Source organism: Chenopodium quinoa, unplaced genomic scaffold (genome assembly GCF_001683475.1).
Source record: "Chenopodium quinoa cultivar QQ74 unplaced genomic scaffold, ASM168347v1, whole genome shotgun sequence".
Taxonomy (NCBI): domain Eukaryota; kingdom Viridiplantae; phylum Streptophyta; class Magnoliopsida; order Caryophyllales; family Amaranthaceae; genus Chenopodium; species Chenopodium quinoa.
This window is the reverse complement of record NW_018745080.1, coordinates 994,696-1,012,121: the sequence shown is the minus strand read 5'-3', so window position 1 is coordinate 1,012,121 and position 17,426 is coordinate 994,696. Positions and strand designations below refer to the sequence as shown.

Genomic DNA, 17,426 nt, shown 5'->3' with positions numbered 1-17,426 from the left:
AAATAAAAAGTCATACGACATCCACAAAGAGATTTAAATATAATAAATACATGACAATTAAATCCTTTCAACAGAGCTACGATCGTTGTTGCAAATAGTACATTCTTCATACCCTCTTTCATATCGTTGTGGTTTACAGCCTCCTTCGACGAGGGGGTCTATTGATCTATTGTAGTCGTGAAGAAATTTTTCGTTCTAATTCATCTAATTGTAAACGAAGGATTAACCTCTTTCTCGATCCCGCACAAATCTTTACCCATGAAACAACTTGTACCATACTAAACTCAAAAAACAAAAACAAAACTAGAACAAAGCACACCATAGGGGCACTTACTACACTCAACCCACTATAAGGGTACTTACTACCTTCAAAGAATATAAATTTATTGAATTCAATAACAAAATCATAAAGAAGCTAAAGGAAAAAGGTTAGAAAAATTAAAATTTCCTGAGAAATTTGACTATTTCCGGCCTATGAAACACTTTTTTTAAAATAACACTAGAGAGAAAAAAATAGAGAGGATACGACTAGGATTTTATATTTTTATACACATAGTAGCATTGCATTGTTGCACTTTAATTGAGTTTATACATTTCCATGCCATTTGTTGTACTTTTTTTTATTTTTTTAGTAAGTAGAAGAAAAGGCGTCTTATTGGAACAAAGTCTATTATTCCCTTCGTATTTTATTACTTCCTCCATTTTTCTTTAACGGTCGTATTTTATTACTTGCTCTATTTTCTTTTTCGGAAACTTTTAACAATATTTTGCTATTTTCCTCTCCACTAGTGATCTCTTCACATTATATTTTAATACTTTACATATTCTCTCTCCTCACTTATACTCACTTTTGGTTTTTTTAGATTTTTTTATTCTTCAACCAACCCTACTTCCATCATACTCCGTATTTTATTTACTTTATACTATTTCTCCTAAAACTCCGCGTATGAAGAAATGGAGCAAGTAATAAAATACGGAGGGAGTACAAGTCAACCCGATCCAAGTAGGCGAGGATGGCCCCTTAGGAGTGAGCTGAGGGGAAGGGTAAATGAATCCCTACCACCCCCGAGTTGTTGTAGTGGGGATTGATCCCACCACTAGCCAAGTACTAATTGACACTCCTTTCGTTTCAAAAAGATCTTCTCATTGAAATCTTGACATTATTCATAAGATGAAAAAAATCTTTTAAATCACTCTTCTATATATATGCTAAAATAGAGGATGCTGGTAATTCTAAAGTTTATTGCAATATATTTGTAACACCCACAAATCTCCCTCTACGAAAATACCAATATAATACGTATAATTATACCGTAGAGATAGACTTAGGCGTGTTACCGCCGAGTGACTACGCAAGGCTACTCAAAATACTTAACTTAATAACAAACTTAAAACGGAAAACTCAACTCTTCTTTTATTAATACTTATAAAATAGTAACATTATTCTGAGTACTCAAAATAAAGACAGACAAAACCAACATTCCTAAACTAAATCCCGGGATTCCCATATAATCATTCATGGCTCCATCTGAAAATAGTCAACAATGCTTACCAATAAGGTAAACAAGGCGAACCAAAACAAATAGGAAATACGGATTAGCAAAATATGCTAAGTACGATAAGTGTAAGATAAGTAAACTCAATTTATTAGCAAACATATTTTTAAAACCAGTTCCAATAATTCCAAAACTCGTGATTCAAAACCAATTTCAATAATTAATCTAATAATTCCAAAACTCATGGTTCAAAACTAATTCCAATAATTTAATAATTCAATAAAACGATTTATAAAACCAATTTCTCTTTTTAAAACCAATTCCACACCCAAGTGTGCACACCCCCCAAGTTAGTGTCTTTATATTGAAAGGCTATCCTTGAGGAAAGACTCGGTCATACAAAGTCCAAAGTCTTATCAACCAAATCCGCATAGTGGGATTACTATCATCATGCTTGTAAAGCTTAAATATTAATTCAACAAATCCTCTTTTAATCAATAATTCAATCTTTATAATAAACAACTCAAAACTCTTTTTATATTTAATTCAACAAGCTTTTAAAATCAAACCTTTTTAAAAACTCTTTAAATCAATCCAACATATTTTTAAAAACCAAATTCCTTTAAACATAATAAATAATTTCAAACCATTCAAAACAAGATAGAAATCCATTCTCAAACATATTTATTAAAACATGAATTCTCAAGGTTAATTTATAAATCACAATTCCAAACAATTTAATTAAAATCACACAAACATGCTTATTCATTTAACAATTTCAAAGGTATCTAGCCACCTAAACGTACCTTGATTCTGAATCTCAATCAACACTTCGCACTTTCAAAGTTCAATCACGAGTACACCTTGCAATTAACATAACTATAAGGTTATCACAACATCTTTAGACATAAACCAAATCTAATGTGCATGGACTATAAAACTCTTTTAAAAATAATAATTTAATATAAAATTATATTTTTGAAATAAGTATTTATATTTTAGAAAACTAACCATGAAGAAAATAAAGGAATAGGATTAAAGAGAATTGAATTTGCGTTGAACAGAATAGGCAGAACTTGCAAAGGCTATAACCTCTTCAATATAACTCTCAATTGGGTGATTCTTGAGCCTAACCTCAAGGATTTTTTGAGAGGAACAATTTTTTGTGAAACATAAAAACTCCAAAACTGACCAGAAGTGCCTGAAAATTGACTCAAAATATATACAGGCTGATTTTCTTTTAGAAAAGAGGAGAAAAAAAAGTTGGAAAAGGTTGAGGGAAAAGAAGGGTAAGAGAGAAGAAGAGAATTGAGTTTTTGGTGTGAAAAATATGAGAGGTATTAGGGGGTATTTATAGGCTCATGAATGAAAGAATTAAGGTAAGATTTTGTAGGAAGAATTATGGTAAATTTAGTTTAAGTAATTACTTGGAAAAGAGAGTTAAAGAATTTAGGAAAGTGTAGTTTATGGTGATTAAGAAATGAAGAAATAAGGTAAGTATGTTGTCATGAAATATTAAATGGTAAATGGTTTACTTGGGGAATAATCAAGAATGATTTAAGGCAAATAAATTGTATGATCAAATCTTTGTGAGATGGGGTATAGGAATTAAGGAAATAAGGAATTTAAGAACAAGTAAAATACAAAACTAACAAAATAATTAACCGAAAATTTGAGAATATCACTACTAGTTTTAGGAAAATATTTTCTAGATTTTAAGGATTAAAAATGATTGTGTAAATAATACATTTTGTAGAAAATAATTAATTAGAAATATTAACTTAAAACTAACTTAATTAACTAACAAAAATCACATTTTCTACACTTAGAAAATCCGAAAATCTCATTAATTAATTTAGGAAATTTTGGCCCTTTAATTTGTAAATATGAAATATAATTTTTGTTAATTAAAATATCCGAAAAATATATATATAATTCGGTTTTTATTAAAATAAATGGATAATAAATCTTATCCAAAATCCAAAATAATCATTGAGTTTTGATAATGTTGTTGGCGCCAAAATTTAAATAGTAAAATAAATTACTAAAATATCCTTTTTAGAAAATACTAATTAATTAATTAATTAATTGGAAAATACGTCTCAAAAATACGAGGTATTACAATATTAATATGCAATCTAAAGGAATCTTTTTAGTTACTAATAATCAATAATAAATATCATTAAAAATAGTAAATAAAATATAGGCTATCTTATATAACTAAATATGGTAGTATAAACAATACAAATATTTTATATCATATAAAATGATATTATAGATTTTAGTTAACAAATGAGTTGTGTATAAAGTGTAAAGCAAGATTCTGATAGTGATCTTATTAGATTAACTGTAAATAATGTATATGCTATAACACCAATAAAAAAAAATGTATATGCTATCATATGTAACTAAATGTATATAAGTATGTAGTATATATTATTGTTAATTGTCAAAAAAAAGCACAAGAAAGTAGAATGTCATAAAGAATAATAAACAAAAGATATTCTTCAAAAAAAGTAAAATAATAATAAACAAAAGATATATGGAAAGGAAATAAGTGAGTATTTAGGCATAGTATATGAATCTGTCAACATGATTTCCTTAATTCCAAAATATCTAATATATAAGATTAAAATAGTGTAGTATTGATAGGAATGGTGTCCTTCGAACAAGTGTATTATTTCGATAGAGGGTTCGGAATTAATTAGAAAGCTAATTATTCACTGAGGTCAAGTGATCGGAATGCCTAGCTGGAGGCCACTTCCAATCAGTAATATTAATGAATAATTAATATTACAGCTTAATTTTGACTGAATCCTTCGGGTCAAACCCAAGCGTGTAATCAAACCGAAGCGACGAATTAATCCAAAAGATTAAATATGTCGATAGAGATTTTATGAGCTCAGAGCGTCGAAAGTCGAGTCGAATTTATGAGTCGACGAGACGAACAAATCAGTCAAACAACAAGTCAAAGCGCGTGAAAATCCTAGCCTCGATATGGCTAGTCAATCGAGGGCTAGGTAGGCTAGCATCCTAGTCGGGCTCCTTGCCGCAAGCCCAGCATGCATCGCATGCACTTGCTGGGCGAGCTGGCCGAGCAACCATGGAGGTAAGGCTCGCCAGCATGGCCGAGCCAACCATGTGTGGCTGGGCTGGCAGGTCATGCCGCAATCAAGCAGTAGCCTATCAGCATGCGAGAGCTAGCAGCAAGGCGCGCCAGGCATAGGCTACTAGCACCAAGCTTGGTGCGTAGCAGCAGCAGCGTCCAACAACAAAGCAGCCCGCATTTGCGAGGCTTGCTGTTGCGGGCTGGTGCAAGAAAGCCTAACTGGCAAGCCCAGCCGAGAGACCAGGCGCCAGCATGGCTGCCTTGGTGTTCAAGGTGGGCTGCCACTTGGCGCCATCCTATTGCGCCCGTTTTGTGAAGGGGTGGCTTGGGGAGCAAGGGGGAGGTGGTCCTCCCCTCATGGGTCCTCACCTACTCCCTTGCTCTCCTTATGCCACTTGTCGTTTGATGATTATTTTGGCTTTTTAATTTAATTTAGAATCAAATTAAATCTTATTTTAGCTTTTTACCACCTATCCCACATTGAAAGATAATGGGAAGTTTTTGGGGGGAGATTTCCCTATAAATATCCATCATTGGGTATTGGGAACTTCACTTGAGTTGGTGAACTTTAAGGGATCTCCAAAAGCGAGAAAACCTTTGTTTGTAAACTCTAAGTTATTTTTCGTCTAGCCCCGACTAAGTTTCGGGGTAGGGACCGATTACGGTTCGGTAGCGAGGGTATGAGCCGTCAGAGGTTCTCGTACTTGCAGAACTTGAAGCTTTCAAGTCCAAGCTCATCGGTTGAGCGAAGCACGCTTCTAGGGTGAGTATTCTTTCTCTCTCTTCTCTCTCCTCTCTTATGCTTGTGTTTATTTGCATGCTTTAAATTATGTTGTAATTATTATGCACGCGATCCGATTATCGGGTTTTGTTTCCGCGCGGTGTAGGACACCACAAAACCCAACAAGTATTTCCTTACATTCATATTTTACGTCATTCTATAACGGTGAGCATAAATTGTGTTTTTATCAACAGTATATCATTATGCAATAAATTTACAAAATTCTAACTTAATAGCTTCTAAGTCTACAAATTTACCCCCTAATTCTTCTTCTCCAAACTTAATATCTAATTACAAAAAATACAAAACTTAGGTACCCCACTATAACATCAAAATCCAAATTGAACTGTAACAATCAATTCAGCAAAACTAGGAAAATGTGAATAAACTTGAAATTGCAAAGCAACATAGAAATCATCACTCACAATCAAAATGTGTAAATAAATATAGAAATCTTACATTTGAAAAAAATGGAATGTTTAAATTACTGACAATAATGAAAGTCAAGTGGATTTAATATAATCCAGAATTTAGTGGCCGATTATGCATGTCGTCGACCGCAATACTTGTGACAATGGTGATTCCTAGCTACTTCCATATGCATGATAGAATTGAGGAAGATAAATTTACTTGTGTGGTTCTCATAATTTTGGTGGAAGCTGACTATGTTTTTGCTTAAGGATTATCTTTGTCTTTAGACCAATGATTAATATTTATCTTGGACGTAACTTAGGTACCTGATTTAAAAATTTGTGACCACATTATAAGACGAAGAGTAAGTTTTGTTATGTTGATTAAAACAAAAGTACGGCAATATTAGGGATGAGACCCAGACCCAGACCCAGATTTTTGGAGGTGGATCCAAAATTCGACCCAGATCCACTGATCTAGCGGGTCTCAAGTCTAAAACGGGTCCAAAATGGGTCTTATTATGATTTTTTTAATTTTTTTTTTATAATCACTTATATTTTAAATAGATTATAGCTTGCCTATCACTTGTGTGACTATACATAGAATCATATAGATACATTAAACAATCTTGCTGCATATTGCATATTAAAATAACCTTTCATATAAAAAGATACATTAAAAAAAAAAAATACTAAACCTACAACAATCGGCTTGACGAGAGTAGGAGCTAGCCCTTGGAGGAGTGCCGACTATAGTTTGGAGTTAGGTTCTTTAGGTTTTCTTTTCATCTAATTCTTTCAATTACATAGCTCATGACTTGTCATTTATTTATGAAAAAATATCTACGGGTCCATAGGTCGAATTTGGGTCGGGTCTCGGTTTGAACTTTTTAGACCCAGACCCTGACCCATTGCACTGAGAACCAGATCCATTTAGGACGCTAGACCCTAAAATATTGGTTAGATCTAGGTCGGTTCCTGAACCCATTGTCATCCTTAGATAATATATGAGATATATGAACGGACATGACTCGCATGAGTCATTCTAATATAAAAGGTAAAATATGTAGTGATCATAAACCTTTTTATATCTCTAATTTTTTTTTTTTATTCAATACGCAATACTATCATGATACACATTATTGTGAACGAATAATCAAATAATGTAAAAAATATCACTATTATGCATTAGGCTAACTAAATTTGGTTTTGATTTTGTGAGATTTAATATTTGAACTATCAAAACCGTGCAATTGCACGAGTACTATACTAGTAATATATAAAATATAAGAGTCATGTTGAGTCTTGTTTGATTCGTTTCAATGATTAGTTTATTAAAAATTCAATTGTTATGTATTTTACTAATAAATTTAAAATATTTATGGTCAAAGTAAGGTATTATCAAAAGTGTACAGTCAAAGTGAGACGATCATTTTGAAACGGAGGGAGTACTTGATATCTAGATGCACCATATCATCTATGATTGCCTGATTGGTACTCCATATCAAACATACCTTATTGTGTATGGCTATTACTTAAAGTACAGATTAGATTTTGTAGGATTTGAATTTTACATAGACAAGAATAATTTCATTTACTGACGACCCATAAAATTGTCCATCCATATAATGCAGCGAAGACTCTGCCCATTGATGAGATATTCGAATGCTTTGTTGATATCACGAAAGCTAACTTCATGAGTAATAAATCCATCAAGCAAAAGCTCCTACAAATGAAGTCAATATTGTCTATATTATTATGATTATGAAAAGATACCATTGGAAGTAAATTATTGCAAAAGTATGTAACTTCTTAATGATTATCTTGTATTGACAAGCAACATTCAAAGATATAAGGTATTGATTAAACATGAAATGAAAACGATATCAATATCAACTTACCTCGCTCATATATTTTTTGATGAGTATAGGTATATCGACTTTGGGTTTAATCCCACCAAATAAAGATCCCGTAACACTTTTGCCTCTCATAATTTCTACGCAATCCAAACTCAAGGGAATACCTCGTACATCCACGCCAAGTATTATTGTCCTTCCCCAACCCTATCAAACTAACAAATTTAGTAATTGTGAAAATAAATACTCGTAATTCGTATTAGATAATTATAGTTGAAATTTAGTACAAACCTCTCTAGAGCTTTCAAAAGCATCTTGCATAACAGTAGCTGAGCCTATACACTCAAAACAATAATCTGCACCTCCGTCAGTAAGTTCCTTAATAACCTGGCTTACTTTCTTGTCTTCACAAGATTTTGGATTTATAAACTCAGTAACTCCAAATTTCTTCCCTGCCAAAACAATTAATCAAGTTACTTAACTAGCCCAACATATATGTGATCAAATGTTCGTACAAGTAATAATCAATCGAACTTTGTATGTCTTAGCTTTCTGGTAGTAAGTTAGCATGAAATCGTTTTGATCAAATGTGCGACAACTAAACATGGACGGAGAGAAATAGTATAAGCCAAACAAATTCAATTAGGTACGTAACAAATTTGAGAGACCAAACCTATATCCTCTTTTTCAGGGTTAAGGTCTATTCCAATGATCTTCGAAGCTCCTTGTTGTTTTGCTGCTTGAGCCACCTGTCTCAACCGCCAAAGCAATATTGCCAATAACTCAACATTTTTAATAAAATTATGGATGTATCAGTTTAAATATTATGTATGTGACTGTGACACCCTACACCTTCTCAATTGATTACAGATTGATTTAGAAGCTCGTGTCAAAAAAATGATTTAGAAAAATAATTTCTAATCGAACATTTATAGCCTTTCATAATTGCGTTTCTAATCATAATTGAATTGATTTGATTTATAGGACTCACATGTCAAGCATCTCTCCATATTGTAACATATACAATCTTCCGTTGATATGATTTTTAGATCATATTTTATTAAAGTTTACCGCGAGAATAATAATGTACTACGTGTTAAGAAAAGGAAAAAGCAAAGAAAGTACAGAGTAATAATTTACCGCGAGTCCTACAGTACCAAGTCCAAAAATAGCCACAGTAGATCCTTCCTCCACCCTAGCCACCTTCCACACAGCTCCAATCCCTGCTCCCTCACAAAGCAACAACTTATTTGCTATAATAGGACTAAAATAATGAATCAATCACTAATATAATTATTGTTTGTCATGTTACTTTCGAATCAACTCGAAATAATTCCAAGTTTGTGAGGCTAGGTCATACCTGTAGTAACACCACAACTAAGCAAACAAGCTTTGTCAACAGGCATTTGAGGGCTAATCTTAACCACAGATGTGATATCCACAACAGTATATTCGACGAAGCTCGAAACGTAGAGAAAGTGATGAATTGGCTCCCCTTTCATGTCCGTAAACCTACCAACCTCGTCCCTTGGCATGGCGCTAGAGTACTTGGCAAACTTGGTGCAAACATTGCTTTTAGTGGACTTACAGTCTCTGCACTCGCCGCATTCGCGGAAGAACACTGGTATCACAGTATCCCCTTCTCTTACTTCTTCAACATACTCTCCTACGCTCTCTACTATCCTATTATGTCAGAATGATTACAACAATAATTAGGCTACTGGAGTCCTGAGATCGTCTTATACAATACTTTGACAAAATGTTGAAACAACAATTAAAAACAAATACCAATAGTAGGAAAATAAAAAAATACAATTCTATATACCCGTAGTAAATCTAATACTTTTTCGATCTATTCTTCTTATTTGGTATCATGTCATTATACATAAAGTCTGGAAATCTTAACATTATTAACTGACAAACGTGTAAGTCAAAATGAAAAGAATACTTAGGATTGAATGGACTTTGTACAAAAATGTGAGAGGTCAGTTGGTTGATGTAACAACTAACAACTATGCACTCACTCTCTTAACAAAAAGTCAAACTTAGAAAACACAATAAAGATAAATGTTTGGATTGTTTAAACGCCAGGATTTCTAAAACTTTCAACAATTAAACAAGATCACACATGAAAGAGACGTATTTTGAGAGAAATTGAAGAGAGGGAGACTGAACTTACCCGACAGCTTCATGCCCAAAGATCCTTGGATGTACAGCAATTGGTCCCTAATGTTCAATAATGGTAAAATTAAGATTATGACTTTATATTATTACAATTTTATTAATTATATACTGTTTTATGAATTTCTTGAAATAGTAATAAATGAAAACTTACTGAATCCATCTTCCAGAAGGAAACATCAGTATGACAAAGAGAAGTACATAGTATTTTGATCCGAACTTCCCAAGCTTTAGGTGGTGCCACTACAACATCTTCTATTACTAAAGCTTCCCCTGCTTTTCTACATACTGCACCTGCAAGGTTTATCGATAAGTTAACGGTTAATAAGTTCAGATAAGATTGAGTTTTTCAGTAGATAGAAAGAACTAAACAAACATAAATCATTGATGTTACTAACCTTTGCATATGATTGGTTTGCCAGCCGTTTTCGATGAGCTGTTGCCATTAACATAGTCCATGCTCAAAATCAAAGAGAGCTCAAGATTTGGGAGGGTGGAACTGTGGAAGGCAGAAAAGTTTGTGTGGCTATTCAAAAAACATGATGATGGGTTGAAAGAGATATGCTTGTTTTAATACTACCTTTGTTTCTTATTATTTGCAACAAAAGAATTTTTTATATTTACAATTTAGAGGCTTCAAATTCTGATACGACCGACCTAGCTCGAAACCAATCCAAAAACAGCTGATTCAGATTTCGACTCGCATGGACACAATAATTTAGCATGTATGATTCAAGTTTAAAATAGACCCAACCCAACGCGAACACTCGAATTGATACCTACCCTTTGTTACCAGTAATAAGAACAGAGTCAGTAGCTAAAAAGTGACTCAATAATTTCTCCACCAGCTACATATTTTCTTGTTTGATTGTAAATATCGTAAATATTCAACTAGGTGTTTTTCATATAAATAATTGGTAGTGTAATTATATTGAGATTTGTTGACAAATTTTGTATTTTTGTACAAATTGAAGTTGTATTTTTGTTTAGACACATTAATTAAAATTTTAAAGAATTTTTATAGTTTACTTTAACTATCACAAAAAGTAACTGGATTGTGATTTGTGAGGTAAAGTTATTTTACAAATATTCGAAGCTCGCCAATTATATGCCTTACGAATTACTCGATAATTAATTAAAAGATTGATGAGATTTGACTTTGGGTTTCATAATCATCCGTTTGATTTATCTTGACTGTCTTTTATGATTAAAACTATACCAAACGTTGACCTATTACAAAAATTATACAGTAGAGTTGTGTTTAGGCTTGATCGGTTATTGTGTATTATCAAAACCAGAGGCGACGTTAGGCTCAGAGCACACATATTGAGGAGGATATATCATCCTCCACTCTCTCTCTTCCAAAGTAGTATCCTCTTTGATGTAAAAATGTAAAAGAGGATACTATTTTCAAGAGGAATGCAACATATCCTCTTTATGGAGAGGGTATTAAATATTTGGGAGAGGAATGTTAAGTAGGTCAAAACTCATCTTTTAATATTTTTTTTTGCCTTCCCTTTCAATGAAAGGGTGAGTTTCAATACACGAAAAAGAAAAAAAAATAGTAAAACCAACACACTTGCTTATTTCTGCTATGCGGGTCCCATGAAGAATTATTAAAAGTAACTGTGATTTTATTATTATTGTCAATGTTAGGGTTTATTACTATTAATTTTTTTTCACTTATTGTCATTGTTTTTTAATTACTCTCAGTGTATTGTATTAATGAACGATAGTAGATAACATCTGCTTTTATTATTGTCAATACTAGGGTTAATTACTATCATTTTTTTTCCATTTACCGTCATTGTATTTTTAATTATTGTCAATGCTAGGATTTGTTAGTTAATTACTGTCATTGTGTTATAACCTACGGTATAACCTGCGGTGGGGTATATAAAGTAGGAGAGAGGAAGGGAGAGAGGATCCTCATTGATGTGTGAAAACATATAAAAATAGAAAGAGGAAGAGGAAGGAGATAGTGGAAAATAATGTGGAAGAAAAAGAATATGATGTGTCGATAGGAGATTAGAGAAAGAGTAAAAGAGAGGATATAAGTTTCCTCTTCAATAACCTTGCTCTCAACGGGGATTGGCCCCTGAAAGATTTTTGGGGAAAAAATTGCAGTAGGTAAAGGCCCAATAAACATAAACTGATTGTTTTTTTTTTTTCTAGGATGGCTAAATACAGAGTATATATACTAATCTACTGCTATAACTTTCCAAATCCCAATAAAGCACTAATGACAACCCTTTTCCCTCTTTTACTAGGCTCATTCTTTCCTTATCAAACAGTAAATTGATAAAGTATTTGCACCTTGAACAATATCAGGTTTTGTTTTAATTCGTTTTACTTAAATCATTGATGGATGTTATTGTTATGAACTATTCCGTATTTTTCAATTTTTTGTTTTAATAATTTTTCGGTTTTCATTTTTTGATTTTTTTTTTTTTTTTTGGCAATTAAATTTCTTTGATATATTGATTAATTTGAGCACTCAAAAGCAAATTTATATTTTTAATAGACAAGATGTTATCGAGGTTACTAAATTGCTCACTTGAAAGTAAAGAGTACGTTTTTTGCCGTCGGTATCCTGTTCTTTATTTCTTCACTAATATCTATCAATTGACAACTTGTTTTTAATTTTTTCAATGCTTAAATTGGTGAATTGTGATGTATTGATGATAAATAAATTAAGTCACTTATGAACGTACAATTATCCTAGAAATTATTGGCCACTACTAGAAATGACCCATTTTCTAATGGACAAAATCCATCGGTAAAAGTATAAAAAACCATCGGTATCTCGTTTACCGATGGATGTCATCAGTATTTTGGCCATCTGATAATAATACGTCGGAAAAATCGAAAATATCGATGGAAAAGTCATCGGTAAACTTAATACCGATGGTTTTACCGATGGCTACAAACTATCGCTACCTTTTTAAATACTGATGGCAATAGCCATCGGTAATTTTTTAAAAAAAAAATTAAAAAATAAAATAAAATTAAAACCCCTACCCACTGCCCCCTACCCCGACCTATCCCCCAACCCAAAACCACCTTCCACCTAAAACCACCACCACCATAATCCACCTTCCACCCTAAATCACTTACAGCCACCACCTTAAAACAACTACGAGTACCCACAACACATACCACCAACCACCGCAACCCAAAAAAAAAAAAAGAAAAAAAAAATTAACAAAAATCAAACATATACCCAAGAATAAGATTTAACCAAACAACCACGAAAATTAAAGAAAAAAAACAAATATACCCGAAAAATTACTCCAAATCTAAAGCAAAAATTTGTCAAATTCGACTAAACTCCAAAAAATCAGCAAAACCTTCAACAAATTATACACAAAAATTAACCCACAAAACAACCCAACAAAAAAACCCACAATATTAAGCAACAATGAACGAAAATAACCAAAATAAACCCAAATTAAACAACGAAATCAAAATTTAACCACACAAAAACGAAATTAACCTACAATATGAAACAAAATCAACATACCTTTTGATATTTCACCTTTTTGGGGTTTAAATGGTCAAACTCGACCATGAAAATTCCAGATCTGAAATTTTCATGGTTGAGATTGACCAAAAAAAAACGTAGACTTCGATTTAAAAATGAATGCTTGTGATTGTGATGCTAGTAACCACATAACTTCAAATAAAAAAATCAGTAGATCGTTATGGTTAGAGGTGGGCATGGGCCGTGCCGGGCCGCCGCGGGCCGTGACTGGTGGTGGCTCGTGCCGGGCCTGCTTCTTGGCGAGTCGTGCCGGGGCGGGCCTCCATTTGGCACACCCCAGCCCACGGCATGACCCACGTACTTGGCGTGCCATGCCAGGCCGGGCAGCGGGCCGCCTACTTTTTTTTAAAAAAAAATCGATATATTTAAATATTTTATTAATTTATTTTTTTATTATTATATTATTATTGTTCTTTATATTTTTCTTATTTTTATTATTATAGTTCTTTTACTTATTTATTATTATTTATGTTATTTTTATTATTAATATATTATAATTTTTTTATTTTTTATTATTATACATCTTTTTTATTATTTAACAAAAAACAACAATGCATAAATTAAAAAATTGACTAGTGCGATAACACTAGAATTGATGAATAACTTATTTTATCATAGCCAGTACGATAAATCGATAATACAATAATTGATAATGATAAAAATCGTACAATAATTGATGAATAACTTAACTTTAATGCTTATTTTATTATACGGGGTTCGATAATACAAATAATAGCTATAATTAATAGTATGTAATCTAATTATTCTTCTTGTTCGTCTTCGTCTTCTTCTTCTTGTTCAAGTTCATCGACCAATTGAATTCATTGGGAACTGGTAGAACCCAACGTTCCTTCATCGTCGTCGTTTTGTGCATAAGTACGATCTTGGGAGCGAGTTTCGGCATCCAACCAATCCTTGAAACAAACACACATTTCAAGTGTTTCGGGTTTTAGACTTGTTCTTCTATCGTCTTAAACCCTTCCTGACGCACTAAAAGCTCTTTCGGAGGCAACGGAGGAGACTTGGATAGCAAAAATATCACGAGCCATTGCTGCCAAAATTGGATGTTTCGTGCCTTTTGATTTCCACCAATCAAGGATGTCGAGGCCGTACTTCTCTTCGTCGTCCATGCCTTTCATGAAGTCGTAACTTAAGTACATTTGCAACTCCGAAACATCACTTTGTGTTCTCCTAGGTGATGATTCACTACCTGAAAACTTAGCACTACAAGAAAACAGCTTGATTCGACGGAAAAAATCCGTCGAAAACATCGGAAATTCAGTCGGAAAATGGTCTTCCAACGGAAATCCATTGGAATCAGTCTATCGCAAAACCTTTTGTAGGAAATTTGACCTTTTCCACGGAATTCTGTCGGAAGGATAGTTTCCAACGGAATTTCCGACAAATTTATTTCTGTCGGCGCTTTTTTGACTTTAATTGAAATTCCGTCGCAATTTTCTGACGGAAATTTCCGTCGGAGTTGGAGAGGTTTCCGACGGAAATTTCCGTCGGAAGAGGTATAATCCAACGGAATTTTCCGTTGGAAAAGGTATATTCCGACGGAAATTTCCGTCAAAAAATGTTGGAAAAAAAATGAAAAAAAAAAACCCACCTCACCCTAACCCACAACCTTAACCCACCAGACCCAGACCCAGACCCTAACCCACCAGACACACCACCGTAACCCACCAAACCTATACCCACCAGACCTACTACCGTAACCCTTAACCCACCTAACTCTAACCCACAAGAAACCACCAACCGTAACCCTAACCGAAATTAAACCAAATCCACCAACCACCACTGACACCACCCATACCAACCCCTATCCCACCCTCACACACCACCACACCAAAATTTTACCCCAAAAAATCGAAAATTAACCCTAAAAAAACATAAATTAGGCCAAAAATACGAAAATTAACACAATAAAATCGAAAAATACCACACATTCATATCAAAATCAGTAGATCTACATATTTAATTAGAATTTCATTAAAAAAATTTAAAAAAAAAACGATAATTAAACAACAAAAATTAAAGGAAATACAATTATCTAATCAAATTTATAATTAACATTACAATTACATAAAAAACTAACTAGATCTACAATCTAACCTAAATTAAAACTAGATCTACAAAACAGAAACCTTGAGAGTGGGTGACGGTGGTTGTTACGCCGTTATTGTTGGTGTTGATGTTGGTTGTCGGTGGTTGTGGTTGTTGTTGTTGACGGTTGAAGCCTTGAAGGTAGTCGTTGTTGTTGTTGATGGAGATAGAAATGGAGGATGGAGGACAGAAGAGGAGGACGGAGAGAGAGAGAAGAGAAAGAAGAAGACAGAAGAGGTGGATGGAAAGATAGAAGAAAACAAAAGAGGAAAGAGGAGAGGAGAGAGAAAGAGAAGAGGAAAGAGGAGAGAGAAAGAGGAGAAGAGAGGACAGAGAAACGAGAAATGAGGAAAGAGAGGGGAAAGAGAGGCGGAGAGAAGAAGAGGAGAGGAGAGAGAAATGAGAAATGAAAGAGGGGAGGGGGGAAGTTCCGTGTTTATTAGGGTTTAGGTTTTTTTATTTTTTTTTAAAAAACCATAATTCCGTCGGAAATGGTTTAAATTCCATCGAAAATTGGATTTAAAATCCGTCGGAAATTAATTATTTTTCGACGGAAAATCCGTCGGAAACTAAGTATTTTCCGAGGGATTTAAATTTCGTCGGAAATTTCCGACGGAAAATCTAAATTCGTCGGAAATTTTTGACGGAATTTAAATCCATTGGAAATTTTGTTTTTTCCGACGGATTTTTGTGTCCGTCGGTACACATCCGTCAGAAATTGACCTTTTTCTAGTAGTGCAGACATCATGTTAGCAGCTTGTGCAAATAAACCTTTGGCCCTTTTTACTTACATTTTTGGATGATTGAGAAGGAGCAAATCGATACACGGTTCCATATTTAGATTCATAAACTCTATATAAGGCAAAAAATTGATTGGTCACATTAGTTTTATAAGATTCAACATCATCTTCAAATTTCATGCATTGAAAATAAATATCAATTAATAAAAATGTGCCATCATGCTTTTGCCTTGGATCTAATATAGAAGCAAAAATATAAATCATAGGAAGAGTAGTGTAATTTTTACACCATTTTTCCACCATTGATGGAAGATATCCATCACAATCGTGTTGTGATCAGTGTTCATCAAAAAGTTGTGCAAGTAAACATGCATTGCTAAGAAAAGAATGAGCACAAGGATTATAAACAGAAGAAAAACAATGTGTCATACAATATAATAATTGTAAAAACTGCATATATTTTTCACAGTTAGACCAATCATCATCTAATAAAGCAAATGGTGGAAATTTTTTATTATAAAAAATTGTTAATGGACCCTTGTACTCGATTGCCATACTCAACACACTACTAGAAAACAGCCAATCAACGACGGAAAAAATCCGTCGGAAAACCCTGAAATTCCGTCGAAAGGCGTCGTCGCATTACAGTTTGTAGGAATTTCGCGATATTCTGAGGGAAATTCTGTCGGAAAGGTCCATTCCGACGGATTTTGTTCTGTCGGAGTCAAGTTTGTCTTAATTGTGAAGTCTGTCGCAAATTCCGACGGACTGAATTCCGTCGGATCCTACAACCTTCCGACGGAATATTCCGTCGGAAACATCTACCCTTCTGTCGGAAAGTTTAATAAAAAAAAATTAAAAAAAAAACAGCCCCACCTACCCCTAACCCAGTGCCCACACCCACCACCCCTAACCCACTGCCCCACCTACCCCTAACCCACTGCCCACACCCACCACCCCTAACCCACTGCCCACACCCACCACCCCTAACCCACTGCCCACCCCTAACCAACCACCCACCACTGCCTACATTAACCAACCCCCACCACCCACTACTAGAAAACCCCTTATTTACGACGGAAAAATTCTGTCGGTACGCCCTATAAATCCGTCGGAAAAGGCTGTTTCCGACGGAATTTCGTCGGAATGCGTTGTCGGAGATCACTTCGTCGGAAAAACGGCCATTTTCGTCGTAAATTC

The 17,426-nt window shown here is 33.8% G+C and overlaps 1 protein-coding gene across 1 annotated transcript; it reads right to left on the bottom strand.

Moving 5' to 3' along the window:
• Nucleotides 1-7,267: 7,267 nt before the first annotated feature.
• Nucleotides 7,268-10,673, bottom strand: LOC110709669 (alcohol dehydrogenase-like 2). The gene is made up of 9 exons (XM_021887887.1): nt 10,232-10,673; nt 9,988-10,127; nt 9,832-9,878; nt 9,013-9,335; nt 8,793-8,875; nt 8,326-8,401; nt 7,944-8,104; nt 7,698-7,859; nt 7,268-7,522 (listed from the first exon to the last, which is right to left on the bottom strand). Exons 1-9 carry the CDS (start codon nt 10,290-10,292, stop codon nt 7,391-7,393), a joined length of 1,185 nt encoding a protein of 394 aa, XP_021743579.1. The 5' UTR covers nt 10,293-10,673; the 3' UTR covers nt 7,268-7,390.
• Nucleotides 10,674-17,426: the final 6,753 nt, after the last annotated feature.